Source organism: Rhizophagus irregularis, chromosome 8 (genome assembly GCF_026210795.1).
Source record: "Rhizophagus irregularis chromosome 8, complete sequence".
Taxonomy (NCBI): Eukaryota; Fungi; Glomeromycota; class Glomeromycetes; order Glomerales; family Glomeraceae; genus Rhizophagus; species Rhizophagus irregularis.
Window position 1 is genome coordinate 1,558,684 of NC_089436.1, and position 11,706 is coordinate 1,570,389.

An 11,706-nucleotide genomic window follows, 5' to 3' on the forward strand; every position below is an offset into this window, starting at 1 on the left:
AAACGAGGTTATGAAAACCTCAGTAGGATAATAAATAATAATGATGACGACATCTTTACAGAAACTTTAAGTTTTCAAGTGATATTATTTCGATATCATTTCAATATTATTTCAATATCGATTTAATATCGATATGATATCGAAATAAAGTATTATCACTTCGATATCATTTCGATATTAAATCGATATTGAAATGATATCAAAATGATAATAGAAATGATATCGAAACAACATCTTTAAGTTTAATTTAAAGATATCATTTCGATATCATTTTAATTATCATTTCGATATCATTTCAATATCAATCTAATATCGAAATGATATCGAAGTGATAATACTTTATTTCGATATCATATTGATATTAAATCGATATTAAAATGATATCGAAATGATATCGAAATGATGCCGTTAAGATAAACTTAACGATATCGATTCTATATTGATTAAAAATGGTAAGTTTCTGTAAAGATTCCTATTATAAGCCCAAATAGTTTCGATAGAGCGTGTTTTGCTGATATGAACGATGAATTCTGGTTACAAACCGGTAATTATTATTAATTATTATTTTAAATTAATTTTATTTAGGCAATTCATTCAATTCATTAATATTTTTATTGGATTTTAGATCTGTTTAGACGAGAGTATCGACGGCAGCATGCTGCGCGTGATCGACGTCGATATGAATATAGATTGCGAAGGGAAAGAAGAAGGTCGCGATCTAGGTCTCGATCAAGAAGTAGATCAAGAAGTAGAGATAGAAGACGAGATAGAAGTAGAGATAGAAGACGAGATAGAAGTAGAGATAGAAGACGGGACAGAAGTAGAGATAGAAGAAGAGGTAGAAGCAGGTCCCCACATAGAAGATAAAGATATTATTAAATTTTAATTTTTATTATATTTTTAATCGTATATTTTATTAGTTTAATATTAAATATTATAAAATAAATATTTACATACAAAAAATCATATTGTCTTTAATCTTTATTCTTATAAATTGTTTAAATGCCGAAACTCTAATTAAATCATATAGAAAGTATTGCCGAAACGCCGAAACAGTTTCGGCAAGTTACGGCAGTTTCGCGATTTTGATAGGTTTCGCAGTTTCGGCATTTCTTGATGATTTCGCGAAACTAGTTTCGGCAGTTTCGCGTACGCCATTCTGCCGAAACCCTCTAGTTTCGGCAAGCAACCTTAATAAAAGTATAGAATTATTCTCTTTCTTACAAAATAAATTATTTGTATTCTAACTATTTGATACTAACTATTTGATAAATATAAATAAATACTGCTATTAATGAATATATAAATATTATATTATTTTATGATTATTACCTAAAATTTATGGTTATAAGATTTTTGCATGATACTGAATTACTGATTATTTATTTATTATTTACTTACTTACTTCTGATTTTTCTTACCCATTTTTTTCTTTTCTTTTTCTTTGTAAAATATTTGTTAAATAATAAAAAAATTTATATATAAATGTAAAATTGATAATAAGCATATTACTATATTATAAAGATCTTACCTATTATTAAGATAAGGTATTTTATGATCTAAGGTAAAGTTTACATATAAAACTCTTTAAAAATCCTATTATAAAAGAAAATTTTATATTACATTGTTATGATTTTTTCCTTTTTAATTAATTAACCAATAAAATTTAAGCAAATCCTAAAGTAGGATTTCATATAAAAGTGAAATTTTTACTGATAATATATCTTAATAATAGATGGGATTCTGTATTAGTATACATTATATTTATTTTTTTATTTTATACATCGGGAAATTTTTTAAGATGCAGAACTGCAGAGATCTGTAAAATTAGCAGATCTCCGCATTTTTTTTGTGAATTTATGCTGAAGTCTGCGATTTTGCAGATTTCTGCTTTTTATTTATTACAAAATTATGCAATAATCTGCAATTTTGCAAGTTTCTGATTTTTTATGTATGCATTTCTGCGGTAATCTGCGATTTTGCAGATTTCTGCTTTTATTTTTTACAAAATTATGCAATAATCTGCAATTTTGCAAGTTTCTGATTTTTTATGTATGCATTTCTGCGGTAATCTGCGATTTTGCAGATTTCTGCTTTTATTTTTTACAAAATTATGCAATAATCTGCAATTTTGCAAGTTTCTGATTTTTTATGTATGTATTTCTGCGGTAATCTGCGATTTTACAGATTTCCGCTTTTATAACCACTATATTACTAACTGAAGAAAACTCTGTACTAATACTAACTGACGAAAATTATGAGATAAATTGCTATTTTTTACAGTTTGTTTAATTGCTTTAATTTACTAGCAACCCGTAAAATATCTATGATATCCTACTATTAAAGACTCCCTCTTTTTGTCGATCTGAAAGGCTTTTCATAAAACTAGCGAAAAAAGCTAAAGTGGCGTTTTAAATATACTGTATGGATGATGAAACATCATTTTTCTTTTTTATTTTGAAGATTTAGAACATATATTTATTTAATAGAAAGCAATTTTCTTTGTTAAACCTTAGAATTATATGAACCTCCTGATTGATAGATTTAACTGGAATAATGTTATATTCTTCAGTATAGTATAATTGGAAGTAACCATAGACTATAGGCTCTATTGGATGAATGTCAAACCAACGAACAAGAGCAAGTTCGTATGGCTCTTTATATGATCCTCGAAAGAATTTTAAAAATAGCAATACCTTGAAAAGAAATAATTTGTAAAGAACTACAAAGTAAAATCGTACAGTCAACTCCCTTTATAGTCACTCCCGTTATAGTCACATTCTACTATATAGTCACACCAGTTGTATGTTCAAAACACTTTATTATTAAAATCTATCCTATATAGTCACAATCTATCTATAGTCACTATCACACCTATCCTCAAAAATCTTATATTAAAAAGAACCGTTTATAATCACAGTTATATAAAGAATATATTAAATAACTTGGCATCTAATAATCGTACAAAGATGTATCATAGCTTGTTAGAATCGTCTCACTGAGACGAATCGAATGGTGGTAGTTTTATCCTTTTCCGATCACTGGCGGACGAGTTATTCAACAAAATGTTAAACATCGGCATTATAATATTTCTTGATTTACGTTTACTGCGCCATTTAACATTTTGCTAGATTTCTCAGTACCTAGTGATTGTAAAAAGACGATTTATAGCTCGTTGGAATCGCCTCATCGAGACGAATCGAATGGTGGTAAGCTCATCTCTCTGTGATCAATATTGACGGAGTTCCTACTTAAAAACCATTTAATATTTTTTAATTTCGGAAATTGATCTAGTGATTGGATTTCGATGTATTTTATACCATTAGATTCGTCGCATTAAGACGAATCGAATGGTAGTAAGATCGTCTCTCTAGGATCAATATTGGCAGAGTTATTACACAAAAACCATTAATATTTTTTTAATTTCGGAAATTAATCTAGTGATTGGATTTCGACGTATTTTATACCATTAGAACCGTCTCATCAAGACGAATCGAATGGCGGTAAGATCATCTCTCTGCGATTAATATTGGCGAAGTTACGATACAATAAAGTTTTAAGTATAATTCTGGCTAAAATTATGTTAATTTTTGGCCGGAATTATGACATACAAATATAAGAAATTTTTTATATAGTCACATCTCTTTATAATCACCAAATATGGACTGTCCCAAATGTGTGACTATAAAGAGAGTTGACTGTACTTACAAATTTTTAAAGTTCACTTACTTTTCCGTACCAAGCACCTTCGTCTTGTCCTTGATCCTCCGCATGAGTTACTGTGACATTGCTAAACCATTCTTTTCCTTGAAATTCACCCGTTGATCTTAGAATTTCTCCACTTTCTAGATGAACTGAATCATAAATTTTGATAAAAAAATCATTTTCTGAATCTTGCGAGGATGTGTCTAAAAAAGTATCCAACGCTGTAATTATTTGTGCCAATTCTTCAATATAATTTGGATGTGGCAGATTTTCAGATTTTTTTAAAGATTTTATTTTTTCATCAATGGAGTCTAGATTTAATTCCCAAAGAATTTTTCAAACCCTTCAGTTTTACAACGAATGACTTTCATGCCGCTGGTAGTTGGAGTTAATTCTTTACGCTTTACCTGCAAAAATATTAATAGTTTAGTATTTATGGTTGGAGAAAAGTTAAAAAAATCTTATAAAACTTTTACTAACAGCGTTCACCAGTTGTTGCATCACGTGTTTTCTATTTGTTGCTCGATATGGAATTTTAATATATAATTTATGGAGCATTTCGTAAGTCTCCGTTAATAGGCTATTCAGTACATTATATTTGACAATATAATGGCAGGTACTGAAATAATTAAATTAAATTAAAATTTGTATAAATTAATAGCCATCTTCAAATTATATTATCTGCATGATAACGCCAACTATGCAGCTTTGGAAAACTGTAATCCGTAGTAGATAATAGGGAGAATATCCTTTTAAACTCTATGCACCAATCAATGATTGCTTCCTATTTTAGTTAGTAGTTACACAGGTCGAAAAGTGAAAAATCAGGCACCAATCGGTCACCAATCAGGTACCTGATTGGTGACCGATTGGTGACTGATTGATGCCTGATTTTTCACTTTTCGACCTGTGTTAGATCATCTATTAACTTTAAAGAAAGTTAATTTTTTTAAATTTTTTCTTCTTACTTCAAAGATATTCAGTTCATTTTCGGTATATGATTCTTGTCTGCTCATAGTATACATTTTATTAAACTTCGTGTAAAGTTCACAAAGTTCTTTACAAGTTATTTCATTTTCTTCGCTGAAAATTTCATCTAAAGCAAAAATCACTATCTTCATAATATGACGATAGTCTGATGCTGTCATTACTTTTAGTTGACTTACTTTACTTAACAATTTAAGGCCTGAAAAACATGGAATTTGTCGAAGGCGTTCATCAAAAATCTTCTGTAATTCCAACCCTCTGACCTTTTTTAAGATTTCCTGCGTAAACTCCAGTTGATATTTAAAAAGTCTAAGGTCGATATAATGCATACGGTCGGAAATGCATGCTTCGTAAATATTCAGATTTCTGTAAAAAAATTTATATATGTAAAAAAATTTTTACAACGTCGTCATTACTTATAAAATTTAGTAATATTTACGGAAATTTCCAGAAGGCATTTTTGACGTAATGTACAGAATACTCCTTTCCTTGTTCAGCGCTAACCATTTTTTTCATATTTTCATGAGTTCTGGAAAGTATATCTTCTTGTGTAAGTTTCATATTGTTTAAGTTATTTTGCAGAACCATACAAGTATCATCGGTAATATTTTGAGAGTCGGGATCCACGTGAAATCCTTATTTTCCATAAATAGTAAGGATTCGTATGGATCCTTCCCCACCTCAGCGGATCTTTGGAATTAAAAAGTTCAAGGGATCCTAAAGGGTTTGAAGTTTTAATTCAAAGATCTTTAAGGATTTAATATAATCGAATTTTTCACTTAATATCACTATATTAGTTATTATTTTACATTAATGCTTTATTGTAAATTATTATATATTATTAAATTATAGGTTATGATAATACATTTTTAACGCGCTATATTGACTTTTTTTTATGTACAAATTCTTTTTACACTGAAATTACCGAAATTAAGCTGTACTATTCATATTTTCTATTATTTAGAAAATTAAAAATATATTCTGTTATTATTAATTTAAATTTGTTTGATTTTTCGATCATATGATTACAAATACTTGTACGATGCACAAATCTTGAAATATGCTTTAAATTCACTATAAACAATAGTATAATTACAATTAGTATTTATAAATGTTATAAGATTATTATCATTATTATAAATTAAAATAGAAGACTACCTTTATTCATCAATTGTTTGATCTTGATCGATATTGTAATTTTCGCCAAGTTCTTTATCGACTTGATCATTCTCTTGATCTTCATCACGATCATCATAACGGTGGTCATCACTCTCGCTAGTATCATCTGAATTATCACATGTTTTACCTAATTCATCTTGTCTAACTTGTTTGGTAATCTCGGATGTTATTTCTTTAAAATTATGGATACAATCTTATAAATAATATTATCAATATCTGCTTAACTAATGCATATTGCTATCAATCTCTTACATACCAGATATAAGTCAAATCGTTTATGGAGAGCATTATCACTAACAGATATTCGTGGATGTCTCAGATTTAAAACAATTTCACAAACTGCCAATGTAAAAGCAGTATCCATCAATGTAGTCTTCTTTCTCTCCCATGCCTTTTTCTTAATTGCTTCAATATACGGAAGGGTACCATCATCATCACTTATAAATAAACATTTAAACGCATTTTTGGTATTATTTGAATTTTTAAAAGTTGCAATATCTCCAGCTCCTGCAGAAGTATTAATTCGAGTTAAAAGATTTTCACCAAAGATGTCAAACATTGCAGATCGAACATCTTTGGCCTTATCACATCTTCTGCTTTTAATTACATCACGGCACTAAAGAGAACATTTAATATATTAGTTAAAGTATAATAATTTATACCAAAAATATTAATATTATAACTTACTAGAGGTCTGACACGTTCCAAATAAAAATGATTCCACTGTAGGCCAAGTTGTTCAATATAACCTGGCTTTTCTTGTTCAAGTATACTTTCGAAGCCTTTCTTGAATTCTGAATCATCAGGATAAAGACCAAGAATAGGTAGTTGAGTTTTGCAAGTTTTTGACGCCAAGCTCTACAAAAATAAAATGAGTTTGTATATCAAATCCTTTGCTAAAAATTATTATTTAATAATTGCTCAAGTTTACCTTCCAATAGGAATCTTCAGGAGTAATTAATTGGTTAATTTTCTCTGAAATAATATTTAATTTTTCATTTGTTTCTTTTTGGAACGCGTCTTGCGAAGCCTTCATTTCATATATTGCTTCATATATATGCTTATTTTGGCCCAAACTCCTCTTTAGACCCTCAATCATGTGCGAATAAAATGTCTTAGTAGTATCGGCTGAAAAAAGACCAAATCAATATTATATGATAAATAATTAATAATTAATATCATAAATTCGAATACTTGGAGCATTTTCCATCGATCTCAAAGTATTCATATTAGATGATGCATCAGCTAGTGCAGCTAATGCTTCTTCTCTGTCCTCATCACGCATCTCCTGTTCTTGTATTTGTGAAAGATTACAAGAATCTTCAAAATTACGCACTCCTCTGGATTGTGAACTTGACGCAACAAGTTCAACATTTGCATCTTGTCGTTTTCGTTGAGTTGAGGATTTAATAGACCTTGCTGCAGCTAAACGAGCAGCAATTTTATCTGCTTCACTCGTTGCTGTCTTAGAATTAGTTATATTAGAAGAATTTTTGCGTCTCGAGATTCTTTGATTAACTATATTAAATAAAAACAAACAAAAATGTTTTCTTAATAACGGTAATATTAAGGCTTAACCATAGTGCCATGCTAAATAAAAAAATATTTACCTTTTTCTTTAGGCATGTCAGAAAATTCTAAGCGAATTTATTGAAACTTAAAAAGTAGAAGTTTAAGTTACTTTAAACTCCAAATATAATACGAACAAATTATTATCAAAAATGGTAATTACCCATATGGTGATTAAGATCTGATCAAAAATGGATCAAAAAATATTTTTTTTTAAACTGTTACCAAAGTTATATAATTATTTTTTTAACGTGTAATTATTATAATTATGTATCAATGTAACTTTTGTAAACGTTGTTTTTCACGAAAACAAGACCTGACCCAATATTGTCACCAGCTTCACACATATACCAACTATTCTCGTACATTAAATTGGGTTCAGGATCAACAATCAAGTTCTAATAATAATATACGGCAAAAAACTATTGATAATAATGTTTGGAATGAAATTGAAGGTTTAGATATTTTTTTACAAATAACAAGTGCTGACGACAAACAAAATAATGAGGTAATTTTCATAATTCTTTCAAATCATTGTAAATTAATTGCTAATTATTAACTGATTTGTTAAGAAATCAGATTTGAACAATACAGCAGATGCACCTATGGCCTTCAATAAATATGAAAATGATGATTATACAGATGATGAATATCATGAAATTACCCGATCGCGAGAAAGTAAAAGCATCTCTTCTACAGCATCAAGCGAAGATTTTTGTGGTGTGAGTTTAGCTGATGCGTATAAAGACTTGAATAACAATCCAGAACAAACATTATGGCCTAGTGAAACGTACAAAGAATTTATGATGGCTGTAACACAATATCGTCTTTCTGACGCAGCCGCTGATTCTATGTTACGTATACTAAAAAAACATTGTACTGATCAACTTCCTGGATCTACTAGGAAAGGGCGTACATTTATTGACAATATGGATGTTAAAGGTTTACAATTTAAAGAAAAAGAACTCATTATATTTGAAGAAGAAATTTATAAATTACATTATAGGCCAATTTATGATGCAATAAAAAGTTTGGTTTCGAATTCTGATTTGACTAAAGATTTTCTTTTCGATTATGATGAACAATGGGAATATGGTCTTGTAAGTATTTTTATAATGTATATATTGATGTATTATATTTTAAAAGATTAATAATAATTTTATTCTAGAATGGATCACTCGTACGTGTTTATTCTGAACAGAATACAGCAGACTGATGGCGTGAAAGATATAATTCATTTAGCAAAATTTTATCAGTTATGATTTATATTGATGGAACTACTCTTGATACTCTTGGGCGAAAATCTGAGTATCCTATTTTCTTAACCCTTGGAAATATTCCAAATTTACATTGCAACTTACCTGATGCAAAAGTTTTTATCGGATTTTTACCTCATTTAACTACGCGAGATAATAAATTGCGAAATTCAAAGGAATTTAAGCAGAAGCAACGGGATTTGAAGCATCGTGCTTTGAAATATTTATTAGGTCCACTTCTTAAGGAGGATGGTATATACTTAGCAGTAAATGGAAAAGTTGAGCACTTTACCATTTATTTGTCTAGTATAATTGCAGATATGCTAGAAGCACAGGATATTTGTTGTACTTACAAGTCATATCGTACACGATGTCCTTGCTATAAATGTCTTATGCCCGGTGATCAATTAAATAATATGAATATTAAACAGGATATGATAGATTTACGTAATCATGAAAACATGCAAGAAGCTATTGCTTCTCACAATGCAGAAAATTATTCCATTCACGAATATGATAATTTTTTCTGGAATTTTAGGTATTAATTTATTTGAATTTATTTGACGATTCCTTTTTTTTTGATTTAATTTAAAATTATAATTTTTTTAATTTTTTTAGAATAATGAACATATATGATGCAGCAGCACTAGATCATATGCATTTACAAGAAATCGGATTATTTCCATATATGCTTGATTATACAAGAGGTATGCTCATGCATCAGTATGGAAAACAAATAATCAGTAAAATGGACAATCGACTGGCTACTATTACACGATTTAATAATTTAAGAATATTAAAAAAAGGTTATCAACAAGGTACAAAATTTACGGGAGGTGAAATGCGAGATGTTATGAAGATTATTGTATTTGTTCTTGATGAGCTGTACACAACAGATAATAAAATCAATAACTAAACAGATAGTAATTTATATACTATTGCTTCATGTAAAAATCTTATTATATGTTACATTAAATTTATTAAGATGTATATTACGTCACGAAAAAAGAAATTTAATGAAGATGATTTAAAAATCTTTGAAGTATGATTATTTCTTTACATAATAATAGTATAATATTACAAATAATTTTTTTACTAATTTGCTTTTTAATATAGCGTGAAATAATAGATTGGTCTAATGATTTTGTAAATATATTTGCGCAATTCTCCTCTAGTGGACTTCAGTTACCAAAGCTTCATATGTGGAGATATCATACTATTCATACCATTCGGCGATATGGTGCATTAAATGGGCTGACAACTGAGACGTACAAAACGCTTCACAAAAATTGGATTAAAAATCCATATAGAATGTCTAATAAAAAGAATACACATAATCAAATGTTAAAGACGGTATGTTATAATGCAATTTTCAGCCAAATAAATGTAAAAGATTTTTTTAACAATTTAAATATATTATTAGATTCGACGACAAATAATTACAAATACCATTACGAAAAAAACTATAAGTTTGAAACTAAATTCTATGAAATCACTCCTTTGGGAATTGCCAATAAGTGAAATATATACTTTTCAAGAAAAGCTTAAGCATGAAGAAAATATAAATGAATTGTGTATTGAAGGAATGGAACATTTAATTGCTTGTTTAGATATATACTTAGATGATATATCTAATGCATCAGCAAATGAAGAAATTTATTTGAAGATTTATGCTAACGGAACACTGTCAAATGGAGAAATCGTATATGCAACAAGTAAATTTCATGGTTACGCAAGATTTAGTGACGTTGCAATTGCAATGGGTGATACAGATTACTTAACTGACGGTGGATTATGTTATGGCAAGGCAAGTATTTATATAATTTATTTTAACTAAAACTAAACACTATTTAATATTTTTATTTATTTTACAGGTATTAATGTTAATTGAAGTTTCGTTCCTTCCTAATCATCCTTATTTATCTCTTGCTTTAGTACATTGGTATAATTACTATTCTAAATGATATCCCATAATGTATGAATGTCCCCATATGAAATTTGTAAATTATTATGATTTAATACCATTTGAATCCATTGCAGGTTTAGTGCATATGGTAAACCGGTTTGATTTTAATAATGAATTTTTCGTAAATAAGTTTATTTTTTGAAAATATATATAGTAAATAGTAGTATCCAATATAATATATAACATTTAATAATAAAGTAATTATAATATTAATAATATTAACAATAATATTCATATTAAATTAATTGAAAAATTTTTAAAAAAATCCTTAGAGTTTTTTTTTTAAGGATCTTTAAAGAATCTGACAATTAATAAATTCCTAAAAGATCCTTAAAAATTAGTAAAGAATTTTTAGGATTCCATGAATTTGCGAATCTTTAGGGATTCTATAGAAAATTATGGAATCCTTGTGGATCCTGTTCCAAAAAATATTACTGATGATAGCATGGCATTTTACATCGCGCTCCTTTATATGTAACAGTCACATCATCTGCTTTGAGCATATCCGCAAGAAAAAAAGAAATTTGTGCAGCAAATGTTTTTGCTTGTCCATTAATCCCAAAACATAACGTATTAGGTTTCTCCAGTAAAGGCCAAAGCATGATATTAAAGCATTTGTGAAATATTTCACGCTGCAAACTTCAAAAGACTTCGGTAATTTTAATGCCTGAATCTTGAACTTTAGGCAAAAAACCTAAAAGTATTTTAGATTCTAGTAGGTTTCAAACCCAATTTGGAACATTTCTAAGCGTTAAAAATACTGGATGGCCTGATGTCTTGCCCAGTCCATCGAAAGTGGTTCTATTCAAATATAAGATGATAGACAATAGGTGATTTAATAGCGGAAGAATCTTTTCCGTTTCCAGCCACCAGTCACCTTCATATGGCTCACCAAACACTCTTATTTCGCTTCCATCATCCTAAGAATATAAACAACCAAAAATCTGAGTGATGATCTTTAGTTTTTTTTAGTCATTCATAATTATTAAATTTACCCTTTTTTTCTTTAGAATTCCCTTATAGACAAAATTATTAGCTACTTCT

The 11,706-nt window shown here is 28.6% G+C and overlaps 3 protein-coding genes across 3 annotated transcripts; 1 reads left to right on the forward strand and 2 right to left on the reverse strand.

Annotated features, from left to right (window-relative positions):
* Positions 1 to 3,714: 3,714 nt before the first annotated feature.
* On the reverse strand, positions 3,715 to 5,253 carry OCT59_028241 (uncharacterized protein; the record flags this gene model as incomplete). Its single annotated transcript, XM_066147160.1, has 4 exons — positions 3,715 to 4,016; positions 4,186 to 4,216; positions 4,674 to 5,058; positions 5,132 to 5,253. 4 exons carry the CDS (start codon positions 5,251 to 5,253, stop codon positions 3,715 to 3,717), a joined length of 840 nt encoding a protein of 279 aa, XP_065993900.1.
* Positions 5,254 to 5,852: 599 nt separating this feature from the next.
* On the reverse strand, positions 5,853 to 7,497 carry OCT59_028242 (uncharacterized protein; the record flags this gene model as incomplete). Its single annotated transcript, XM_066147161.1, has 6 exons — positions 5,853 to 6,064; positions 6,124 to 6,487; positions 6,559 to 6,729; positions 6,803 to 6,999; positions 7,066 to 7,389; positions 7,482 to 7,497. 6 exons carry the CDS (start codon positions 7,495 to 7,497, stop codon positions 5,853 to 5,855), a joined length of 1,284 nt encoding a protein of 427 aa, XP_065993901.1.
* A 2,184-nt stretch (positions 7,498 to 9,681) lies between these two features.
* On the forward strand, positions 9,682 to 10,587 carry OCT59_028243 (uncharacterized protein; the record flags this gene model as incomplete). The annotated part of the gene is made up of 4 exons (XM_025324108.2): positions 9,682 to 9,738; positions 9,813 to 10,049; positions 10,120 to 10,507; positions 10,571 to 10,587. 4 exons carry the CDS (start codon positions 9,682 to 9,684, stop codon positions 10,585 to 10,587), a joined length of 699 nt encoding a protein of 232 aa, XP_025188019.2.
* Between the last annotated feature and the right edge of the window lie 1,119 nt (positions 10,588 to 11,706).